This window comes from Amphibalanus amphitrite, unplaced genomic scaffold (assembly GCF_019059575.1).
Source record: "Amphibalanus amphitrite isolate SeventyFive unplaced genomic scaffold, NRLGWU_Aamphi_draft 000121F_arrow, whole genome shotgun sequence".
Lineage (NCBI taxonomy): Eukaryota > Metazoa > Arthropoda > Thecostraca > Balanomorpha > Balanidae > Amphibalanus > Amphibalanus amphitrite.
The window spans coordinates 339,139-362,807 of NW_024881616.1; the positions used below are offsets into that span (position 1 = coordinate 339,139).

Sequence of the window (23,669 nt, forward strand, 5' to 3'; positions counted from 1 at the left end):
AACTACTATTCGGAATTACTATTGTTTGAAAATGGAAAATATTTGACAGCGAATTCCCTAGCAACGAGCTGCTGAATTTGTCTATACCAGCTCGTTACTAAGCAACGAACGATCAACTCCAAATCTGATAATTTTTCGAACATGATAATCAGGTGGAGCGTTTTCTGTGGGGTGTGTATAGAAACAAAAAATATATGCAGGTGCAGGAGGCTTTTTTGTGTCTTTCGTCAGTGGTCATCAGAATTTCACATTTTACTAACAGGGGCACTACCTATTTCAATGTTACATAGCCTTGATCAATGTGCAGATTCAGTATTCACTAAAAAAAATTGTCAGTTGATTGCTGCGGGCGACGCAGACGTTTGCATACATGTGTAATGTATCAATATGAGGGGTTAAATGCTATATATGATGTATTTAGGACATAATCTAAGTTCCTCTGAGTCTATGGGTCTGATCCCCTGGCTGCTTTAACCTCCGCTAAGCTCTAACTTTCTCGTAAGCTCTTTTTAGAAGTCATTCTTGTCAAGTCTCGAAGCTCCTCTAAGCTTATCCCAATTCCACATTTGGGGAGCATTCTCCTCCCTCATCCCAACTGAAAGTTGGATTTTTTATAAGGCCCTGGTGTAGACATTAGGTACTGGCAGACATACTGAAAATGTGGATTGTTTTGAATGGGTTGTGTGGTGTGAAAATAATTGCAGGTACTGAGGAGAATAAAGCTGTACCTATTCTACCATAGTAATCCCCAATATGTATCATTATATGTATTCTTATTTGGAAACATTGTTTCTCTCAAAATCAATATTTGTATGCCATATATTGTCAGCTGTTACAGCCTGCTGATTTCCTCATGGAAATGTTCCTGCGGGTGCCCTAAAATGGTTATCCTCAAAGGTCATTGAACCCCTCTGACATTTTTCTTAGATTGACCAAAGGAACAGACACAGCGCCTTGGCTCATTTGGGGCAGGAAATGAGCTGCCTGGAGAACCAGCATGAGCAGACAGCATATCATTGAGATGTAGGTAACTGAGGCTGGCCGCTGGAGACCAGTTGTCCCATTTGGAGCAGGAGTTCAGCTTCCCCAAGCATCTTTTTGAGCTGTCACCATGTTTTGAGGCTGTTCATTATGTAAGAGATATTCTTTTACACAATTTTCAAATTGCAAATGATATTTGATTCTGAGAAGAATGTGAAGAAAAGTAGGTAGATAGTTGACTAACTTAGCCACATCTCATGTGGTTTCAGAATTCACAGAATCTGTAACGTGCTGCAGAGTAGGTACCAGGTAGCCAATGCAGTTCAGCCATTTCAACATGTTTGATATTCTGTATTTTTCATTTATAATGCTAGCAAATAGCATTATGTAAGTTATGGACATTTATTAGTGCTTTTTCTCACCTAAATCAAGGCAAAGCTAACTTTTCTATATTTTGCAGGTATCAAATATTGATTTATATACTTCCTGCATAAGAAACATCAGTACATTGAATGTCCATGATGGCTTTGAACTTCAGCTGCAAAGCATTGCTCGCATCTCTACCTCAGAAGTATCACAAAAGTGAGTATTTTGTGAATCTTTCTCTTGCTTGTTTTGTTTAATATGGGTAGCTATTCTACAACTGGTTAGACTGCTAAATAATTATTTTTTATGCTTTTTGTTTCAAATTTGTTTGAATTGAGAAGTGTTTGCATGAAAACCACACAAGCCAGTCCTTGTTACAAATTACACCATGACAGGCCCACCCCCATATCAGCTTCATTTGCTCCTTGGTCAGTAATTCTGGGTAACAATGATTATTTTTATTTTTTTACTGTTTATTTTAATTTAACACCAATGGGCAATTAAACAATTAATGACAATTAAACATGTAACCCTGTTAGATGCTCACACTGGCCTCTTAGACTCATCATGGTCCTTTCTCACTTGAAGCTAGGTGGCTGAATATTTAATGTGGGTTAAATGATGTGGTGCTCTCTGACTGTGAAGTGTGAACTCACTGCCACCAAGTTAGAAAGCTGACGTCCTATTCGCCAGACCACCCAGAGGACATTGTGGTGTGTTCCATGCAGCTGGCTATCATGAAATAACTGAGAGGTCTGACGGGATGTACCTCCACTCCGCCCTCTCAGGATGTCTGTCTCAGCTGACCAACTCGGCCGTTTGCCGCCGGAGGGCGCTGCTCTTTGACGAGGAGGAGAAGCGGCAGCGCTCGCTGGTCGGACGGGTGCAGAAGATGGAGGTCAACTACGAGGGAGCGCCGGAGAACTGCACCCTGGTGATGAACCAGCACCTCTCCACGCCACACGACTGTGCCAAACGTGAGTCGAAGACCGAAATAGACGTGAGTCAAAGACCGAGATAGACGTGAGTCAGAGACTGAGTCAAACGTGAGTCAGATTGTGCCAAAGGTGAGCCAAAGACTGTACCAAAGGTGGGTCAAAGACTGGTCCAAACGAAAGTCACACGCAACCCTGGCCATAAAAGTTTCGTCGAATTCTGGTCGTAGTTAAGTAATTAGCGGTCAGCATGGCTGGAATTAGATGTGAGTGGAAATTAGCAGGGGAAAGCCATTGAAAAACAAATGGCCTGTAGGATATGTGAAAGAGCCAACTTTGGGAGCCAACTGCGAATTCACGGACGTTTGCCATAGTTGGTATTTATGTTATGGTGCCGGCCATGTATAGCAAAGCAACCATCCGATTGCTCTAGCCTCTTCCATCCACGCCGTTCCCAGATCTATCCGAGGCGATTCTGCAGAAGGCCGCGCTGGCCGAGGTGGACGGCCGGCCGTGGGACATGCACCGACCGTTGTCGGCCGACAGCTGCACACTCCGCTACCTCTACTTCAAAGACGCCGAGCCGTTCGCGGTGAGTGGCCGGGGGTGACGCGAGGGGTACAGGAGCTGGGCGTTTGTGTCTGGGTGCTACAGATGTTTTGTCAGATTTTGCTAGTAAAGTCTACAAAAGTTACACCATCTTCGTTTCGTTCTGTTGTAGTTCATGAGGGTAAAATACGTGTTTTTTTAGCATCAAGCACTAAGCAGTGTGACGTCCTGTTGGCCATTTCCAAGTAGCTTGATGCTATCAAAGGGAAAAGATATATGTACGTGATTCAGATCCGGCAAAGGTGCGAAGTGTCACCTATACGCATTTAGCTGATTTATGGCTGGACTTTGTCGCTGTCTGTTTCAGGTGAACAAGGCGTTCTGGCGCAGCTGTTCCCTGATGCTGGGGGCCGTCGTGGAGGAGGCTTTCAAGGACCAGTACTACGTCCAACTGCACAGCTTCCCCAGCCCAAACGGTGAGTGATTATCGGCCGGTGGAGCTCAGCTATCCGAATGTCTACACACGAGTCGGTGGGGACGCCGCTGACTGGTGGACGTTCAACACAATCAGGATTCAATCACAATCGATTGGGGTTCCGGGCTCGCATGTCTAGAAAATGAAAAGGCGGGTGTTCACACTTAACATACTTATATGCGTTTCATCATGCTGCGAGAAGAGAAATCGTTATAAAAGCGTGTAAAATGGTAACTGGACTTGCTTGGATAGATTGTTTGACTTGGTGCAGCATATTGTCCACTCTCATCGTAATCCGCATGACATCTGTTATGTAACCTCTCAGGAGTCATATATCCCCTCACACACACACCCCTCCCCTCCATGTCTCGGGCAGTGCGGAGCGGCAGCTTTCTGTACGACGTGCAGCTACCACTGGACTCGTGGCAGCCCACCGACCAGGAGCTGCGTGTCCTCTCGGGTATGATGCGGCGCTTGGCGCAGCGGGCACTGCCTTTCCGCCGACTGGAGGTACCCCAGGCAGTGGCCCTGGAGATGTTCGCCGAGAATGAATTCAAGCGCAGCCAGGTGCCCAGCATCGCGCAGCAGTCGGAGACGGGTGAGTAACGGCACGGGAATGTTGAATGACGCCGATGGATGTAAATGAGAGAGCCAGCGTGTGGACCAACTGATTCGTTAGCATCGAAGGTATCCCTTGTTGTCAAGACTGTTCATTAGTTCGGCTCATCACGGTTTTTTGCAGGCGAATGAATCAGATCTTCTTTCCACGTAGTATGTGATGTGACGCGCCGCGCGTCTGGACACCAATCCGTATAACAGTGTGACTCATTTAACGGGTATGACTTGTGCGTCAGTTAGATGACCTCTGTGACCCAAGTGGCCCGTGTGACCCGTCCACCAGGCGACCGTGTGACCTCTGTGACCCGTTGGACCTTTGTGACCTCTGTGACCCGTTTGACCTCTGTGACCCCTCTGACCCGCCCACCAGGTGACCGTGTGACCGTGTACCGGTGCGGCGACCACGTGGACCTGAGCCGCGGCCCGGCCATCTCCCACACGGGCCTGCTGGGACGGTGCTCCATCTGCGCCGTACACCGGATCGAGGCCGACTCGGGACCGCTCTACAGGTCAGTAGGCGGGTCAGAGTACCGCTCAACAGGTCAGCTAGGGGTCAGGTCACTTGGGTCAGGCGGTGATAGGGTGACTGGCCGAAAATAGCAGTTTGATGTCATTTTACCGGGCTATTCGGTCAGTTATGCGTCCGTCCATCGCTGTCAATATAGTCAGCATTCATAGTTCGGTTGACATATGCTATCTGACTTTGATCGATGTTTCGGTTATAAGTAAGCTGCAAAGGCAGGTTCACCTTGCGGCCCCGCCTTAAAGACCGGAATTTCTCGCTCGCTGGCGGTCGCTTTGTTCACAATGCCAATGTCGATGTGCAGCAGGCGAGCTGTACTTTACCCCCACGCTGTCGGTAAAGTGTACTGTTCATTGCTTCCCTAAACGTTCGGAGTCATCTTGTGCATTTACGGAACATTAGGAGACCATTTGTGTCGTGATATGTTTCAAATGGTCGCGATCATCGTTCATTCTGTCCTAGCAACTAGTCGTTATTGATGGACAACGCCCGTTCTGCCCGTGCCATACCATAACCTGTTGCACACCAGGACGTCTGGGATTTTGACAGCCGCATAAAGGATAGGGAGTTGCGCCTCGGTATTTAGGCGTCTGTGAATGTGATTATATCGGGTTTGACGACTGATCGATGACTTTGGTGGGTTTTCGGTTGTTACGTTGGACGTATTGACGGCTGTATCGTACCGCTGACAACTTTGTCGGTCGTTAATGGCTTTGTTGAGTTGTTGATGGTTGTGTGGGACCTTTGAGTGCTGTCACAGACCGTTGATAGCTATATAATATACTGTTGACGGCCGGTAGCAGCTATATACCTAGATTGTACCGTTGACGGCTGTACCGAGACGCCGGTAGCTCTGTCGGACCGTTGACGTGTGCCCTTGCTGACCGGCAGGTTCCAGGGTGTGGCACTGCCCAGTGACCTGATGCTCAACCACTTCGCCTTTGGCCTGCTGGAGGACAGGGCGAGGCACCTGGTGAGTGACCCTCCCCTCCCTCCCATCCTATCCCTTCCTTCCCTCTCCCCACCTCAGCTCTCCCTCCTTCCGTACAAGAGAGCCGAAACTGTATATGGTCCAAACTCCAATGTCACATCACTGTACCCTACACAAATGCCGCCTACCTGTTAACATGTGTTCTGTGAGCACAAATTATTCCCCATGCCTCCGCACATAGCCATTACGGAATACGAACCAGCTGAAAACATCGCAAAACCAATTTATTGGCCTCCGGTGGAAAAGGAGCGCTCAGTCTGTGGGTTATTCGTCGATAACTGGCATTTGGCAGTAAGTTGATAGCCTGTTTTGCTGAGTTGGACCAGGTTTGTTGCAATTATGACTCAGAGATATTCCAAATTATTGACCGTGTTTGATGGAGTTTTGAAGTGCCTTTTCGCGATGGCCGGATGACGCTTTGTAGCCTGTTCCGGCCAGTCCCGACCGGCGTAAATATTTCAGTGCCAGCAGACAGCAGTAAAATGTTTCAGAAACTCTAAATTATGCGTTTATGGATTGGGACCTTGTCCCGATCAATAATGCAGTACCTGTCATGCATGGTATGTGACATAGTGACGCTGCTATTGTCCCGGCCGAAGAACCTATAGGTCTCCCCTGTCCCGGTCACTCAGTTGGTAAGGGGACACACTGTGCAACTACAATGTATGCCAGTCAAAGCAAACAATGTTTTCCACCAATCGCTGCAAACGGCAGTAAGTGCTGTTCTAACGTCTATTTCTCTTTTTCAATGGACGTAATGGGTTGCCGTCCGTGACATGAGGCCGTAGTGCATTAACTTACCAGCTAATTCATGCATCAGCTGAAAGTGATGAATTTAAAACCGTATGCACACTTAAATCTGGCTACTTAAAAGTGAACCCACGAAGGGTCCATCGCCATCAGGGCTTAGCCTTGACGAGCCACAATAATTAACGGTGCAACCGGTGCATAACGGTATTGCAGAAGTTGGCTGTCTGCGACGCGTCCCTTGATTTAAAATATTTAGAAGAATTCTAAGAAGCATAATCCACTTAAAGAATCAGCTATGTAGTGCTTAAGGACGGTTTGGTCTCGAGGATGCCGAAGTAAAATTTCAAATGATATTGATGCTTGTTTTCATTACACGGAGACCTTGGAAATGTTGCTCGGTGTTCCACATGAAAAGAATCATGTTCGAGTGTACTGTAGTGACTAGTGTGTGTGCTGAAAACATTTGAAAACACAATAAGATACCGCATACAATTATTTTTTGCGACAAATTTCCTGGTAGCCATTTCAATTCGACGTTGCACTTTCATGTGCATTTATTGATTTATAAGGACATTGTTCCCATCCACTATACCACTATAAATCGTGAATGCATAGCTCATACACCGGTGACGTTTTAGCGTTTCACGTTGGTCTTGCGCTCGCCATTTACAGCTTTCCCGCTCTGTTACGTTCCAGTTCCTGTCCTTCCTCCGTCTGTGTTTTTCTGACCACCCCCGTCGTCTTCTCCTCAGAACCCGTCTGGCTCAGTGGCGGCGTCCGGTCGAGGGGACACGGCGGCAGCAGAGGCGGCGTCGGGCTGACCGCCATCCAACGGAGCCAGGTGGGCCACGACCGACCGTACCGCGGCCCGGTGTCCCCACCGCTGCCCCGAGAGACGCGGTCATACGCTGGACGGGGCGACAAGACCCGTCTCCTGAGCCCACGGCCCGTGTCGGGGGACCACTCACCAGGGTGGGTCGTGACAGGGATGGTGTGAGTCTCGGAGTCGTGCGGGAACAGCCGCGGGTCTGTGTGGTCGGCTGAACACGTGCGGGCATCGGTATTGTACAGACGCCAGTGGTGGCGACCGAATGAGGAATTATGTGTAGATCAATACATTGTGATGCGATTGTAGCTCGGATTTCTATCGCACTTTTTCATCAGACGTTGAAGAAGCTCGCAGGATATTTAGAAAGAAAATAAGACACAATTACCTATGTCTACAGAAATCTTGTCGAAGTTGTATGTCGCTTGTAAAGTCCATAGGAAAGAGATAACTTTTTTCAAACCAAAATCGAATTTATTTTTTTATTTATTTTATTTATTCAAGTAATCACCAACAGGGCGGACCCCGACTGCCAGGCGAAGTCAAGTTTACACTAAGCATAATAGACAATGACATACGAGCATACAATGCAGAATAAACAGTTGGTAAATATTACAAAAAATGTGGATAAAAGATAATGGAAAAATTAAAAAAATGAAGAAAAAAATCAATTTGTAGTGTTGATGTCGCAAAATTGTGCGAGCCCGCGAAGGTGCTAATAAGTGCACTAAATATTCTGAACGGCGTCCGTGCTCATTCTCTTGAGGGACGCCCTTGCCCAGTGCCCAGTAAGCGACACCAGCGCCCAATACCTACGGTGTGCTCGCCTCCGCCCAGTATTATGAGAGGCGCCTCACCAGCAGCCCTTATGATATGAGGGGTTCGGCTGATAGGATTTCAGGCTCATGCTCCATCAGCCGGTTACCAAAGACGGCCAGGTCAGCAAAATCCAGCACCGTCTCCGGCTGGCGGCGGATCAGGCGCACGAACCGGCCCGTCACCGGCACAGTGCACCGGAACAGGCGGGCGTGGCCGTCGGCCACGAACGGCGCCTCGAGCCACACGCAGCGCGCCGAGTGCTGCTCGTCGAACGACGCCCGGTCGGAGCCGACGCGGATCTCCGTCAGGTGGTTACGGTTGGTGGTCAGGTCGCTGGACGAGCTCGCCATGTAGAGCACGCTGGTGACCTGGACGGGCTGCCCCAGGTCGACCGTCCAGGTCAGACTGGCCAGCTGGGTCAGCGCCTTCGATCGGACCACGGTCCCCTGCAGGCCGTCATTGCCGTGCGAGGCGGGGTGCTGGTCGTTGTTCACGCTCATCCAGGCGAATTTGTTCAGCGCCAGATTTTCACCGACGTACTGACAGAGTGCCTCAAAGTTTTGCCAGCCGCACGGCGCGTCGTGGACGAGGCTGCTCCGCACGGCGACCACGCCGCAGTCCTCGTGTCCGTGTCCCTGGTTGGTGTCCCAGGCGATCTCGGTGGGAGTCTGGTTGTCGCTGGTCACGTAGCGACCCTCCTCAAGAACATCGCTCAAGCCGATCCAGACGTATGTAGTTTTGGCTCGATTGGACAAAAATTGGTGTACGGATGCCAGCGCCGCCGCGTTCACGCCAGGGAATAGAATAGCGCCGTCCGAGAAACAGATGCTGCTCGCATTTGTGGGACTGATGACTGGCAGCAGTCTCATCTTACCGCCCGGAGTCGACTCGTAGGTGGCCGGTGGTGTACCGTCGGCGTGCGCGAACTTCCAGATAAACGACCGCACGGCGCGGCTTTCCGTGATTGTGTCCGTGATGGGTGTTTGACGTGCTGTGACGGCGTCGCTGGTGATGCCCGCTGAGAACTTCCGACAGAGACCGTCTGAGGAGAAATCGAACGCTACGCAGTGGAGCTCTCCGGCGCAGGCGGCGGAGCAGGCGGCGATGGTCGTTCCTGACATCTCTGAGAGGAGCCCGGTGGCCAGCTGGTGGCTGGGTACCTCGAGGAAGCGTCCCGCCTTGGCGCAGCCGCCGGCGCCAGTCTCCGTGGCCACGTCCAGACAGCTACAGACGTTTTTGACACAGGCGGCGGCGGGTGTCAGCGTGGAACAGTCTCCGTCGACGGCACACGGCTCTCCCAGGAGTCGGACTCCGTACCGCGCGTGCCAGCGCCACTCCTCCCTGCTCTCCTGCATCCTCTGCGACGTGGGCAGCAGCTCCGTCAGCCGGCAGGTGGACGTGCGGACGCTGTAGCCGTACCCGCGACAGGCGGGCTCGGTCAGGCAGCGCAGGCGGCAGGCACACTCCGTCCCGCCCTCCACAGTCTGAGTGGGCTCTGTACTCGGCAGGGTGCCGGAACCGGCCGGCAGGTCCTCGAAGGAGAAGGCGCGGGGTGGAAGTTTCAGCTCGCCGAGCGCGACTGGGCAGTGCCAGCAGAGGGCTGCTGCCGCCAGCAGGAGCTGCAGGAGGGCCATCCGTCCGACCGTCGGCGGCCGGGGCCCGGGCGCGAGTGAGGCCTGAGGGTCTGCCGTACCGCCCGCCGGTCCAGGGACTGTTGAGTGTTGAGTGTTGATGGTAACGGGTCGTCCCGGTGGCGCCGGAGTCCTGGACGGGCCGCTGCACACAGGTATTTTATGAGTTATTTAGCAGGTACAAAATGCAAAGGTAATGATGGCGTGCCTCCACCATTAGAAATGGATGTTCGACTTGGGTTATAATTTGGAAGCACTAGAAACTGGTAAGAATGATTCCTCTTATAAAAATCAAATTAATAATTAAATCCATCGTATTGGTGAGTTCTTCTTCAGACAGTGATATGAAGAACTGTTACTTCTTATATACTTTTACTAAGATACTTTTTTCTTTTATACTTCTTAGATATGCAGAATATCTAAAAAGATGCTAAATCCACATTGTGTTTCGCCATCAATCACATCAGTAACATTTGCTATTGTGTATTACCACTGGCCGCAGATACACACAAAAATAACACGTAACACTCTCAATGAAAATGACCCAGCCGGTTCTAAGAGCCTTCTCGAATTGCGCCTACTTGGTGGCACAATGAGTATTTTATTGTCGGACGACTGGGTACACTGCAACATATCAGCTGGGAGTACATCGACACTTATTCGTAGTAGTCGTAGTCCTCACTGTAGTCGTAGTCGTAATCATCAGGAACTGAAAAAGAAAAGAAAGAAATGTTGTCAGCATTTCACAAACCTCTTGCTTTGCTTTATTTTGCACTGGTACAGCGTTAACCTTCAGCGTTGAAGCACCGTGTTGCCGCCATATCCAATCGCGTTACCTGGCACGGCCTCGCAGTTGGAGGGCACCGGGTTGTCGCAATATCTCCCTTACCTCGGACGGCCTCGCAGTAGGCGGGCACGGTGTTGTCGCAGTCCTGCACGGCCCAGCCGCCGCGCCGTCCGTCGGTGACGGCACAGAGCGGCCGCTGGTCGGGCGGCGGCGGCGGCTGCAGCCAGTTGGTGTAGCGCGGCTCGCTGCCGTCCTCCCACAGCCAGCGGCCCGACCGGCTGCGCACCAGCCCCAGCCGCATCACGTGACCGTTCACCAGCCCTGCCAGAGGGTGTCACGTGATCGGAGTCAGGTCTGGAGTTTCCATAGCGTGATACTGGAAATCATGATATCTTGAAAATGATGTACTGAAAATCGGCGTCATCACCCCTGATGACGGGGTCTATGTTCGCTCAATATTGGTACCCTGGGGTCGATGTGCTTGTATCACTGGGTAAAGCTGCAAAGCAAGAGACACATCGCAGCACTAAAATTACAATAATTCTTGCTAAAAAGCACGTTTACTCACTCAGGAGCGCCGCGTCCTCTTCTGCATCCTTAATAACGGGCAGTGTGACCCGGAACTCGGCCGTGGAGAGCGACAAACACTGCCGGCGCGACTCGGCGAACGAGGCCTCCTGGTGGTTGAACGCGTAGCACGAGCCGCCCTCCTCTCGCCACCGGGTGGGGTCCGGGCACGACGGCTCGGCCACCACACGCACTGAGGGAATTGGGAAACGCGGGGGAGTCAAAAGGCGGTGCTCAACTGCTGATATCGGAGCAATGGCTTCTCATTTAGAAAGAGAGAGATATCGGAAGGAGCTGAAAGGAGAAGTCTGCTGCCTGTGGTCGGCGCTGGCTCAGCAAACAATCAGATCGAGTGGCAACGTAGCGTTGTTATCAGCGAAGCTGGATCAAAATATAATTATATGAAAGATTGTTATGTGGAAACGTCACTTGGCATAATTTTTACCGCAAACATAATACGCGTAAGGACGGTGCTAACAAGGCGCCAGAGCGCTGACCTGCGGGCAGCTTGCAGACGAAGCTGTGTCGCTCCTCTAGACAGGAGCGGGCCGTCCAGCGGCCGCGCCGGTTCACCACCGAGCACACCTTCATGTTCTCGGCCGTGGCGTCCGGCTGGCGGCGCGCCCAGGCGCTGAAGTCCTCCGAGTTGGAGCCGTCCAGCCACCGCCAGGCCGGGAAGTCATAGGCAGAGGTGAGGCCGAGCCAAGACGGCCCGCCGCCCGTCAGCTCTGCCGAGGAGGTGTCAGTGTCAGTGTCACCGTGACATTACATCTTTGACACATTGACACAGCGGTGTTTGTCGCCATGGCCATCGTCGTAAACGAACCATTCGGACCGTCCCGCAACGCATCCAGGTAGTGCGGCACAGTCTACCCTGGCGGCGTTATGCCTACAATCTGGCCGCTAGGTGGCAGCAGCGTCGAGCGCCTGAAGTTAGGCTGTACCGCAAGGCTTCGGGGCGGCGCCGGCGCCCGACAATGCTCGTGCGTTTGAAGTGGAGAAACGACGTTAGCGAATATATTCAATGCGTTACGGTAAAGAGAATGATTTGGCAGACACATTAAATGATGACGTTAAACTTACATGACGACTTTATCAAATAGAACAGACAGTTCAGTGTAACTGTCGCTGTGTGAACGCCCGTCCAATATTCAGCCGGAGCGAAAACAAGTCGTCGCCGTCTCCCGTTTCCCGTCCTTACGGAGTATGAGCTGGTTCTGCTGCTCGGTGTGCGCACTGGCCACGTGGGATGGCCGGAATGTGACGGCGCACATCTGAATGGCGTTTACAAACGTGTCCTGCTGAATGACGCCGCTGGAAAAAAGTACACGGTGGCGTGAGGTGGAGGCATCACATATGGGAGATAAAGAACTCCAAGCCTAGTAAGACACTGTTTTCATCATTCGACCAGTGTCGTTTTATGGCTTTGTTGACTGCGGGGACTTGCAGTGGCCCATAATGATCACAGGGACCTACGGCACTAAATATGATCTGTATCACCGATCCACAAGCAGTACTTACCGGTAGCAGTAGCCGTCCAGTTCCGTCCAGTCGGCAGGACACAGGAACTGCTCCTTCGGCGCGGGCGGCTCCGTCGGCTTGGTTGTTGGAACCGTCGGAGCATCCGTGGCTTTCGTGGTTACCGGGGCTTTGGTGGTGGCTTTCGTGGTTACCGGTGCTCGGGTGGTTTTCGGCACCTCGGCGGGCTTTGGTTTCGTCTCGGGTGTGGTTACCTTTGCGGTTCGGCAGCCGGTTTTGTCAGCGGGTCCGAACTTCTCCCTACACGGGTCCAGCTCACACACCGAACTGAAGGCAGAGAAAAGCGAGCGTTAGTCGTCTTGTTACTATCGAGGCTTTAATGTTCTGGGATGAAGTCGGGAGGCTTTACTTTTCTGAGGTGCGGTTAGGGCAACAGTGCAGCTCATACAATACCAAAGAAGTTAAAGGATTGTGGTGGCCTTGTGTAAGATAAATACGTACGTTAAAATATCGGACATCAAGAAAATGCGATACTTGTAAACCATTTGCTAAATATTTATCATCGACAGTTGCTTCACTCACTTGTACTTTGAGTGCGTGCAGTTGGCGTAGTCCTGCCACCGTCCGTCGATGAACAGTGTCGCGCACGTGCCGGAGGTCAGCGATAGGTCGTCTCCGTCGGCGCGCCGCCACCGCGACAGGCTCCAGCGGTCGCAGTCGGACCAGGACCAGGCGGTGCGCCGGTCTGGCCGCGCCGCGCCGATCCACACGTGCTTGGCGTCCGGATCAGCCCGGTAGTTGACTCCTTTCGACTTGAAGGCGAGGTCTGGGAATAGAGCGATAAAGGCGCTGTGAATGCGCTGAGGTACTAGTCGGGCTGCCGATTCAAAATTGCTTGCGAGGGAATATTGAATCAAGCCTCTTGATGACTTGATAATGGAGTGGCACAACTGCACCTTTTGGTTGTTTTATTGTTACTACCGATTTAAAATAGCTTATTATCATTCAAAAATCTTCTAGGCAAGTATCAGGTATCCAAGCATCCACAAGCACCAAGCCATAAAACCTCTGCTGCTAACCTGCTAGGCATCCCTTTCCCCAACATGTGCTCCTTTTGAGCTCCGTCGTCTCCCCTCCCACTCGGCCATTCGATTCCCAGGACCGTTGTCCCCCTGTGTAGCCAGCCGGTTTTCTCACTGGTGATGAAGTCATTCTCGTCCTGCGTCTGGATGCTGGCCAGGTGTGCGCCGTCCCTCTGACAGACAGCCGCCGCCTCCTGCAGTGTCCGCCGGACCCGCACCGTCCGGTAACACCGGCTCTCGAACGGGATCCAGCCGGCCGGACACTCGGCTGGGGACGGACGGAGGGGATGAGACTGGGGACGGGCGGTTACAAATAATCTGCTGCAGCGATTGAGATTCTTAAGTTGCGATGTCCGGAACCTTTGAATAACCGGGCTTAAGAGTGGCTGACATTTGATCACAGAGCTTACCAACATTTATTTTAAACGATCAGGAAATTCGAACATTGTAAACTACAGAATGGATGCCCGTATGCTAGCACCCTGTAGCACCACCCGGCCGAGCGTGGGCCTCCCCAACCTTTCCTCCCCAGCGCTTTCTGTGAGTTCATCCCTCCCGTCTGTGTCGTACTCACGGTTACAGGCGTCCAGCTGACACAGGCCGGGCAGACGCTCCCGGTTGCAGCGTTTGGGCCGCCACTGACCCGTCTCCTCCAACTGTCGGGACAAGTGTGTGCGTGAGTTACCGGGGCGAATAATTGGGAGGCTTGAAGGCGTCTTGGCTGTGAGATAACTTCGTATGTAAACGAGTCATGTGTGTCTCGATATCTTGGAAGTTTTAATGCATAACATAATGCAATAAGATTTGAAGCCATATGTACATGATCCAATTCCATGCATAATAGTCGCTCGCTAGCACCAGATAAAAAATACATTCCCACACCTTTCTAAAAGCAAAAAAAAAATCCACTCCACTTTCTACATTCGTCCCTGTTGCAAGTATCATGTCGTTCTCACCGCGGCACAGTCGGAGTCGACCGATCTGGCTAGCGCCGCGTCTGGCGCCCAGTAGGTGAAGACGGGCTGGGCGGCCTGCTGGAGCGACGAGCGAGCCAGGGCGGCCAGGTTCACAGAGCGACCCGAGCGACTGCCGTAGTCCACCCAGACGGGCAGAGACGGAGCCGTGTCTGTAGGAGAGAGACGAGACGAGGCGGCGGGGTAGGGTTGAAGACGGCTGATGATTTGAGGCACCGGATGAATTGTGGATAATCGTTAAAAAAGTTATTACCCTGGAGGCTCCAAGAGAACAGTACCTCTTTGTCTTTTATGCATGCTAATGAAATTTCAAAACACCATTGCTCTAACATTGACGCTTGATCAACATATGAGCAGCAGTGCGGTGCTTGACGATACATTGGTGAGTGCTAGAACACTCAGCACCCGACAATGATACGTCATGATACCCAGCGACTCACAGTAGGCTCTATCGTTGTCCTCCAGCGACCCGATCACGGCCACCTGGGCGTTCGGGTGCGCCTCTGTACAGAGCCGCTGCACCCCGGTGAAGGTGTCCGGCTCGGTGGGACGGCTGAAACAGCTGGACCCACTGCGACTCCAGCCGGCCGGGCACCGCAGACCGTCTGAAAGAGGTCGTAAGGAAGAGGCTAGAGGCTAGAGGCCTAGAGGGTAGAGGGTAGAGGGTAGAAGTCTGATCATTGGACGTCATCAAAATGATGAGTAGCTCTCGGAAGGAAATTCGGGATTGTAAGTCGGTATTTTACTTTGCACTAGTATATTTTACTCTCAACACATATCCCACATTCTTCGCCAGGTCCCCTCACTCTCAGATATTCCCCCTCCCGGTGAGCCCGTCCCCCTATGTTACATGTCTCACCCTCGGGCCGCCAGACGCGGAACCTCCTGCCTTTGACGGGCTCCGGCCGAATGTGCTCGTCGCGCCCGCAGATGATCATTTCACAGACGAACGGTTTGAACGGACCGCTGGCGCCGCAGGTGGCGTCTGACCACGTCTTGTCCTGGGGAGGGGCGGCGAGAGGGGACGGTCAGCGTGATCTCTCGGCAAATAAAATTTACACATCAGGGAATCACAGGCTGGTTCTATAGGTAGCATCGAAGACTGGTCGGGCTCTCTCAATCTACCTCCATAGTAAGTATTCAATAGTCACCCCGGTATTGTGTCTTTCAGATTGCAAGTGTTTAAAGCATGGACATTTGTCTCAAGGCAGGCTTGTATTTGAACTCAATGGCTAAAGTAGCGCGTTTCAGCCTTACCACCAGCATGTCGGCGCAGTCAGCCGAGTGGTTGTGGCCGTTGGGCTCGCTGGGTTTGTGCCAGTTGGTGTACGGGTACTTCTCGCCGCTGCTCCAGACGTAGGCACCCTCCTTCTCTCGATCGTTGAGGCCGATCCAGAACGGGTACTGCTTCAGAAGACCTGTCGTCAGGAACGTTGGTGAGCTGTCATCAGAGGATAAGTTATGGAGAGTGGACGGACACTAGATAGGGAAGCTCAGGAAAGCCCGCTGCACCTCTCTTCAGCACTCAAAACGACATACCTATTCGTTGCGACTAGCTCACAGCATTTCACCAGCATCCTCTTCCATCCCACATTTCTGTTCCAGCCGTTGGTGTTCTCTGTCTGTATGCCTCCCCGACTTCCCCTCAGCCAGCGTCTCCGTTTCTCCCGGACACTCACCATGCACAAAGTTATTCTCCCTGGCGTTGATGATGCTGACCAGATCCGCCGTGTCGGCCATCCTCCTGCACCGCTCGCGCGCCTCCAGCCAGGAGAGTGGCTGTCGTACGGCCCGGTAGCAGCGGCGGTCCCACTCGGTCCAGCCGGCCGGACACTGGCAGGAGGGCATTCGGCAGACGGCGCGGTGCGGCGGCTCGGTGTGAGACTCGGCAAACTGCCACTGGCCGGACCGGCCGTCCAGCTGTGGACGGAGGGGGGGGGGGGGGGGTCAGTGAGAACTGCCACTGGCTGGAGCGGCCGTTCAGCTGAGGACAGGGGGGGGGGTCAGTGAGAGCTGCCACTGGCTGGAGCGGCCTTTCAGCTGAAGACGGTAGAAAGAGGGGAGAGGGAAGAGTGAGTGAGGGAGAGATTCGGTAATGCGGACGAGATGTAGGCGAGTCGCTCATTCATTCATTCATTCATTCATTCATTCATTCATTCATTCGTTTGTTTGTTGGTTTATCTAATCAATCAATCGACGGTTAATTGCCGTCGTCATTCATTACTAATGAGCACACTTTAACTTAACGGACTTTCCTAATTAATTTGGACTGCTCCACCTCCAAATCCTGGTATGGACCTTCCCTCCTATGGGACATTACATGGCTCACCTGAACGGCATCTTCGGCGCCCTTGGCTCGGCCGCGTCTGGCGGCGAAGTTTTTGTACCTGACCGGCGTCCCATCTGCCCAGGAGAGGACGTCGTTGGCTGACCTCATCCCCAGCCAGACCGTCTGCCGGCCGGCCAGTGCTGCGCCGAGGGGAGAGATGGGGTAAACGGTCAGTCAGAGCGGCTGCCGGCCGGCCAGCGCTGCGCCGAGGGGAGAGATGGGGTAAACGGTCAGTCAGAGGGACTGCCCGTGTAAGATGTATTGGTGAAAAGGGTGTTTAGGTAACTTATTGACGCTCGCTATATGTCAGCGTCCAGCGAATAACTAGATGGAGAAAACTAGTTAGCATACTATGTCGTGTAAGACTTACAATACAGTTACCATTATCAAGCTGATATGGATTCAAGAATAAGAAGTCCATTTATTGGCGGCCCGCGGGGTCAGCTGATGACTGTGAATTAGGTCAGCAGTGTTTGTGATTCACCGTTGTGTTTGCCTGACTGACATTCATGTATCACTTCAGAGGACGCACGTCCCCCGTTCGACGGTTATGTGCGCCTGGATCTCAGATACGTTTACCTACATTGGATGTGGGGCATAAACATTTGTCATAAGATAGACACCATGTGTAGTCATGAGAGGCCGTTTAGGTGTAAGCAGAGCCTAAGGCAAGGTATCGTAAGCCCCGTTGTGTTTTCAGAAATGAAAATAATTTCGGAATAGAATGTGATTGCACTGTGCTATTGCGGGTAATAACGGCGACATTTACAAACCATTATTGCACCAGTTGCACAATATACCCGTACAGCTGTCATTCGAACTAACCATAAAACTCCGGATACGCAGCTCGGTGGTGGTCGGTGTTACGCTGTATGCACAGTTACGACACGTTCCGGACTCACCCTAAACGACAGGGAGCTTTCCCGGCTCCGGGGGGCGATTCAGGGTTACAGAAGCTATTAGCTCGCCGTGCCGGTCACCACAGCGGGCTAATTATGCATGCAACAGTGCTGTCCACTGCTCACTCGCAGAGGCAGCTCGGGAAATAAAGGGGAGGGTCCCTACACTGAGGTGTGAGTCGCCGGCACTCCGCCACGCTCAAGGTCGGGCCGAGGCCACGGAGGATGCTGGGCTGAGGTGGCGGGCCCGGGCCAGCCCACAGAGCGGGGTCACAGCGCCCCGCAGCTCCGGGGTTTTCCTCCGCCGCAGGGTGTGTGGTGCGGATGCGCGGTCTGCCGTACGATTAGTACCAACTCCAAGGTAACGAATCGGGTGGAAGGAGAATGGCACCAACCGTGTGTTCGCGCGCGTGGTTACATTTGTGGGAACTGTGAATCCATGTTTGCGTGTGTGTAATTATGTTTTGTATGCATGGTTCGATGTGTTTATGGTTCGCTCTGTAGCTCGCACTCTCGGTACGCATCATGTAAGCGTTTATTATTTGTCCGTATACCTATTATTGATAAGTACGTTACACCGGTCACCGAAGCATAATCGCATTTCGAATATAACACATAACTCAATAATGTCAGGGCTCGCGGCGACCGTTAAAATTAATTACGCTTTCCAGAAGCCATTCAATATAAACTCCCTTCCGACCCGTCTCGGCGCCGACACCCACCTTTGATGAAGTTGTTCTCGGCCTTGCTGGTGACACTGACTACGTCGGCCGCCCTGAAGAAGGCCTTGCAGTCTCCCCGCGCGCCGTGCCATGGAACGGGCTGGTAGGAGAGCCGGTAGCAGTGGCCACGCCATTCCTGCCACGGACTGCCCGGACATGTGGCTGAAATAGGGACAGCAGAAGGGGTATAAGGCAGGAGAACAAGACGGTCATAGCAAAGTTACATAGGTAACTGCATTTGTGGTATCGGAAACAACTGCCGCGGTCGGCGGTACTGACGGTGGGACAGAGACGTAAACACTGGAGAACGGGGAGGTCACGGCCTCCAAGCCATCTTGCCAAAATGTTGTCAGGGATGTTATTCCTTTGGACGGCCGGAAACGTTTAATTCACTGACGTATTGAGTTCAACGAGAAGAGACTGATTACTGACAAGTTCAAGCAATAGTTGTTAGCACGATCTGGACGATAATTGACCCCTCTGTCCCTGCCTTTGGTGCTTCATTTCGGAGCTAGAAATAGTGATGGCCCTTCCCTATCTTACACCGTGTGCTAATAGACGATACGGTGGATATTCAGGCTGACTAGTCTCCCCATCATCTCACCTTGTGTTCCCGCTATAACGGCCATCAGCAGTCCTGCGGCTATACCACCCCAGCGCTGATCCCGCTGGGTCCACATTGCGACCGCCGTCAGCTCCCCGCGGCTCCTCTGGGCTCCTCACACTCTAAAACTCCGTCTTCAGACTCCTATGTCGGCCTCCTCACACCTAAAACTCCGTCCTCCAACTCTCTTGCACGCCGTCTCTCCAAACTCCGTCTTATAACTCCTCGTCCATTCACACTCCTAACTCCGTCCTCCTGGCCCCGACTGCAGCGTTGTCCTCTGACTGCTCCTCCGACCTCCTCCCACCCCAAACTCCGTCCTCCGACTGCCCCCCGCTCGCCGGCGGGCCGATCCAGTGCGTCCTCCCGCGAGTCGACAGACACGTCACTGTCAGGGTCATCTCTCGCCGGCGGCGGTAAACATCGCTGTCCCCCGACCGGCCGTCGGACAGTGGCTCCAACTGGGTCACCGCGGAGGGGTTGAGGGGGGCGGTGGTTGATGATACCGAGAGAGGCTCAGTGTTCTGGTGATTGTCATGGGATCACACAGCGCCGGGAGTTTGTGACCTTCTGGTAGTGAGAGTACGGAAAGCGTACAAAAATACAGAACTCTTGGAGATGTGGTTACTGGTTAACCGTTCAGCTTTATCTCTTTCGGAAACTAAACGACGTCGCAATTAGAGGATGCAATTACCGTTAAGATATAGATTGATTGGCTTTTATTCAGAGATAACGAGATAGTCACACGGCACACCCCTTCCTCAAGAGTCAGCCGTCGCATTAGGGGTGAGGTAGCGCACACAGCTGTCCATGTTTATCACACTACGTTGGTGACCTTTGACGCGTGCCGCTGTTTTAATGCAAGTCTGAGAATCGCACGTCACATCGCAAGCGGTGACGTTAGCACGTTTGCTAGTTCTCAATGTCGTCAGCAGTGAGCAGGGATGGCCTTTGGATGTACAGAATGGTAATACAACTCAGTGATGACAAGTGTCCGTGAATTAGCTACCATTGTGCATGATGCATGAGTGCATTTCATCCACTCCTTTCAGCTCATTCGTTACAAACAGCTGCATTGGACTTAAGTCAATAATCTCACGGATATTTTGCTCGGAGTCAGAGGATCCGTAGCCGACATCTCAGCGCAGCGATCAGATACCAGCTGCTGCAGATCAGATGTACCACACACTGATAAACCTTTTACCACACAAGCATGTCGATTGACATCCCTGGAAACACTGCAATGAAGATCCCTATGCTTTCCGAAAGTCCGTTCAATTTACGCGACACGACATAAGCCACGCGATCGTTTTCATTGAAGTTGCAAAACACCAGAGCACACTTTTCTGTGTATATTGAGAAGCTGCACAAACAATTTACACAGACGACTCGAATGTCGCAGACAAATGGATAGTCCGGTGGCGACTCAGCCAGGGCAGATGAGATTCCAGTCAGTAAGACGCCGAGATAGCTGTATAAGCAGATCGGCGCAGACCACACGCTAGACTACATAACACGTCCGCTCGGTCAGCTCAGTGATATGGACCACATCGAGTACCTCTCGGCTCTCGCTCTCACGCGCGCTCCTGATCCCACGCTCACACTGGGAGCCAGGGAGGAGGAGGGTGGGCGCTGCAATCCGCGGGGTTAGTTAGGGGCGCGCTAATCACAGTGTCAGGGGGACCTCACCGAAGCTGCGACAGGTTCTCAGAGCGAGCACACGCGCCACAAAACACACCACATCTCTGTCGTTATTCTGTTAAAGCCTCGTATTATGCGAATACGCAAACCAAGATCGCAACTGCGCGCCAATGCTTGGCGTGCGTCCATTGGTTCTATGGCACAAACTGCCTATACGTAAACAACATTCGCTAGCTAAATAATTCAAAACATCAACATGAATAAAAGCAGAATAGAGATTCAAAACATAAAATGCGTTTCTGGGATGCAACACCATCCCCGTTAAAAACAAACGTCATTCGTTGCTTGACTGTTGAACGATGAGAGCTTTCAAAACAAAAACACTAACATCAATCAGTAGCTATAAAAAGCGACATTCAAATAGTATAGCGACATCAAACAACGTCAAATAGCACTCTACGCATAGTACAGCTGCACATAACTCTGTCATACGAACAGCTGCACGAATTCGAGCTGTGGCCGCAGCGACGACCGAGCCGGCGCCGCCGACGGCGTCAGCACATCACATGTGTCTGCACCGCAGTGTGATGTGGACACATCACATATGTCAAAACAGTGACGTAGGTATGCATCACATACGTCACCTAGGCATACACGTCAGTGCAGTGACGTAGTGTCAAAAATCATCACAATACAAATGTCAGTACGGTAGAATAACGTCATCACATCGCTAATCACGTCAGTACACTGACGCATGATTCTACATCACACACGACGCCAGAGACTGTGACTGACGTCTGTCTTTGATCTGCTTGTTCGGTCTCTGACTTATCAACTCCCATGGACCCTATCTGACGCTCGCTTCTGCCCAGTGAGTCCGGACGCCGGGGAGCGGATCACCTCAGACTGACCCCGGCCGGGTCGGGTCAGGTCGGGTCAGTTGTGTAGTACGTCCGGCCCCGCCACGCCCATGAACAGACCGTTCACCTGGGTAAAGATCTCGGCAAAGTGTGGCCGGTTCTCCGGCTGATACTCCCAGCAGCGCAGCATGAGCCGGTACATGGCGTCCGGAGTGCCATCTGGTGCCGGCATCCGGTACCCTGAGTGCGCGAAACACACACCGGTCAGCAGCGCCGTCACATCACAGAAGTTATCGTCGGATTATCCGGTAGGGACACGGAAATGATGGAAATATACACCACACGCCATACTAAATAATGTATTATAACGGAAAAATATACATCTTATCCATTGATGATACATTCTGGCTTAGCGACAGCCATCTGAATGCCACAAAATAATTTTATACCGATAAATAATGCAGAATATCGAAAGAAGTTCACTAAAAAAAAAAAAAAAAAAACGCTTCATTAAGCAAAAACTGACCAAAACCATATGTAACGCTCTCCCATAACTAACCCCACTGATCCCTCACCACTCCACTCCAGTTCAGTCGGTTCCCATCTCACCCAACCCTCAACACTCACCAGAGTCGATCATCTCCCGCGCCTTGGTGTTGGAGAGTCCGCTGTAGGGCGACTGGCCGCGGCTGAATATCTCCCACGCCAGGATACCGTAGCTCCACACGTCACACAGCGATGTGTACTTGCCTGGAGAGGGGCAGACAGTCAAGAGATGCTGTGATTGGCACACGGCGAGAATGAGGGGGAGGGGAGGGCCGGTTGCTAGATTACAGGCTTGGAAGGATGGTGATGGCTATTCAGAGGCATTCAGAGGTTTGGGAGAGAAAAACCGTCGTGCGAGACACTCACTTTTGATGATCATGTGTTGACTATATACTGTGTCATCGGTAGCTACAGTAATACCACGGAATATATAGTCTACGACATGTATATTCCGTACATATAGTGTACGACAGACTATGTATTTCGTGATAAATACTTCAGGTGAAAAAGTGCCTCAATAGTCCATACAAGTAAAACCCTTACACTTCTTTATTTCAGCTAAGGGCTAATATAGCCATGAGCGGGCAGACACTGGCCCGGCGATTAAGCCACCGTAGTTGAGAACCTCCTCTGGCAACTCACCGTAGTTGAGGGCCTCTGGCGCGGTCCATTTGATGGGGATCTGTTTCATTCCGTCCGAGACGATGTACTCCTCCTCTTCCCGGGACATGCCAAAGTCGGAGATCTTCACCATGTTGTGCATTCCTGGCGGCGGGGGCACGGATGAAAAAACCGTCATCAACATACTCAGCGAGCCGCATTTAGGCTTACACATTTACACGTTCAAATAGAGCGGAAGGAAGCCAATAAATGAAGGTAATTTGAGTGACCAAGGCAGCTCTACACCTCATCGTAGTAGAACAAAGACGATAAGGTGGCAAAATAGACTATCATGGTTCATCTTTGTGTGATTTTGCTTTGTGACTTTGCCGATTCATTTCATGTCATTTCATTCATTCATTCATAGGTCAGCAAACAAAACCGGTGGTGAGTCCACAAAAAGTTGAAAAGAGTCGACCTATGGCAATTAATCCTTGTCCGACAGCGTCCCAAGAGCCCGCGCGTCCCCCGACTGACCGACGAGGCAGTTTCTGGCCGCCAGGTCTCTGTGGATGCAGTTCTTCTCCTCCAGGTAGGCCATCCCGGCGGCGGTATCCCGACACATGGCCAGCTGGGCGCCCACGTCCAGCGAGCTGCCGTGCTGCTTACTGCGCAGGTAGCTGAGTAGGGAGCCGCCTGGGAGCGAGGGGGAGGTCAGAAGACATCGAACACAGAGCTGCCGTGCTGGTTACTGCGCAGGTAGCTGAGCAGAGAGCCGCCTGTGGTGGGTGTGGGAGGGACAGAGTTAACGAACATATGACACTGAGGTGCTTGGGGGAGGAGCAGGGTTGGCAAACAACAACACAGAGCAGACGAGGGTGATGATGGCAAAACAGTATTACACAAAAGAATGTCAGGAGCCGCACAACTGCACACTGCACAGCTCAAAGATTTATTGGATGACATTACACTTTTGCGGTATCAGGAGTCTCAATGATAAGGCTGACGCCTTTTGTGGTTCACATCACTGAACATTGGAAATGGTGGGCGGGAAACCACAGTACCGATCGCGCACGGTTTGAAAAATGCATTTCAAAACGCGATACCTCGACATG

General features: G+C 51.9%; 3 protein-coding genes across 16 annotated transcripts in view; 1 reads left to right on the top strand and 2 right to left on the bottom strand.

The window, feature by feature from the left end:
• Positions 1 to 166: 166 nt before the first annotated feature.
• LOC122381501 (39S ribosomal protein L39, mitochondrial-like) lies at positions 167 to 7,322 on the top strand. Of its 7 annotated transcripts, none has more exons than XM_043365734.1 (10): positions 174 to 200; positions 928 to 1,023; positions 1,442 to 1,563; positions 2,136 to 2,324; positions 2,741 to 2,874; positions 3,199 to 3,307; positions 3,683 to 3,904; positions 4,295 to 4,433; positions 5,339 to 5,420; positions 6,941 to 7,322. In XM_043365734.1, exons 3-10 carry the CDS (start codon positions 1,494 to 1,496, stop codon positions 7,007 to 7,009), a joined length of 1,014 nt encoding a protein of 337 aa, XP_043221669.1. In that variant the 5' UTR covers positions 174 to 200; positions 928 to 1,023; positions 1,442 to 1,493; the 3' UTR covers positions 7,010 to 7,322. The 7 variants fall into 7 exon arrangements, with proteins under 7 accessions (XP_043221672.1, XP_043221669.1, XP_043221671.1 ...); XM_043365735.1 differs by having other exon boundaries at positions 193 to 226; XM_043365737.1 differs by lacking the exon at positions 928 to 1,023 and having other exon boundaries at positions 167 to 200.
• A 2,609-nt stretch (positions 7,323 to 9,931) lies between these two features.
• On the bottom strand, positions 9,932 to 19,242 carry LOC122381502 (C-type mannose receptor 2-like). The gene is made up of 17 exons (XM_043365739.1): positions 18,908 to 19,242; positions 18,304 to 18,465; positions 16,683 to 16,822; positions 16,033 to 16,273; positions 15,611 to 15,771; positions 15,213 to 15,354; positions 14,794 to 14,958; positions 14,336 to 14,505; positions 13,954 to 14,035; positions 13,495 to 13,647; positions 12,880 to 13,123; positions 12,340 to 12,624; positions 12,020 to 12,132; positions 11,316 to 11,546; positions 10,820 to 11,011; positions 10,354 to 10,572; positions 9,932 to 10,173 (listed from the first exon to the last, which is right to left on the bottom strand). The coding sequence occupies exons 1-17, from the start codon at positions 18,981 to 18,983 to the stop codon at positions 10,121 to 10,123; spliced, it is 2,829 nt and encodes a 942-aa protein (XP_043221674.1). The 5' UTR covers positions 18,984 to 19,242; the 3' UTR covers positions 9,932 to 10,120.
• Positions 19,243 to 20,243: 1,001 nt separating this feature from the next.
• LOC122381503 (tyrosine-protein kinase Fer-like) overlaps positions 20,244 to 23,669 on the bottom strand; it is a 57,847-nt gene continuing 54,421 nt past the window's right edge. For 4 of the 8 annotated variants that reach the window (XM_043365749.1, XM_043365743.1, XM_043365740.1 and 1 more), the window contains 4 exons: positions 23,092 to 23,250; positions 22,597 to 22,719; positions 22,036 to 22,158; positions 20,245 to 21,648 (listed from right to left, as the gene is read on the bottom strand). In XM_043365749.1, coding sequence (XP_043221684.1) covers positions 21,485 to 21,648; positions 22,036 to 22,158; positions 22,597 to 22,719; positions 23,092 to 23,250 — 569 coding nt within the window. In that variant the 3' untranslated portion in view covers positions 20,245 to 21,484. Of the gene's footprint in view, positions 21,649 to 22,035; positions 22,159 to 22,596; positions 22,720 to 23,091; positions 23,251 to 23,669 lie in introns of all 8 variants that reach the window. The other 4 variants (XM_043365746.1, XM_043365747.1, XM_043365741.1 and 1 more) reach the window with 2 other exon arrangements.

Bases quoted from the DNA above. Each gene is read 5' to 3' on its own strand.
- LOC122381501 (XM_043365737.1), top strand. From the start codon at position 1,494: ATGTCCATGATGGCTTTGAACTTCAGCTGCAAAGCATTGCTCGCATCT. The intron at 3,905-4,294 runs GTGAGTAACGGC...CCCGCCCACCAG, and splicing joins CGCGCAGCAGTCGGAGACGG to GTGACCGTGTGACCGTGTAC. The intron at 5,421-6,940 runs GTGAGTGACCCT...TCTTCTCCTCAG, and splicing joins AGGACAGGGCGAGGCACCTG to AACCCGTCTGGCTCAGTGGC.
- LOC122381502 (XM_043365739.1), bottom strand. From the start codon at position 18,983: ATGTGGACCCAGCGGGATCAGCGCTGGGGTGGTATAGCCGCAGGACTG. The intron at 15,772-16,032 runs GTGAGTGTCCGG...TCCTGACGACAG, and splicing joins GGAGAATAACTTTGTGCATG to GTCTTCTGAAGCAGTACCCG. The intron at 14,506-14,793 runs GTGAGTCGCTGG...TCTCTCCTACAG, and splicing joins GGACAACGATAGAGCCTACT to ACACGGCTCCGTCTCTGCCC.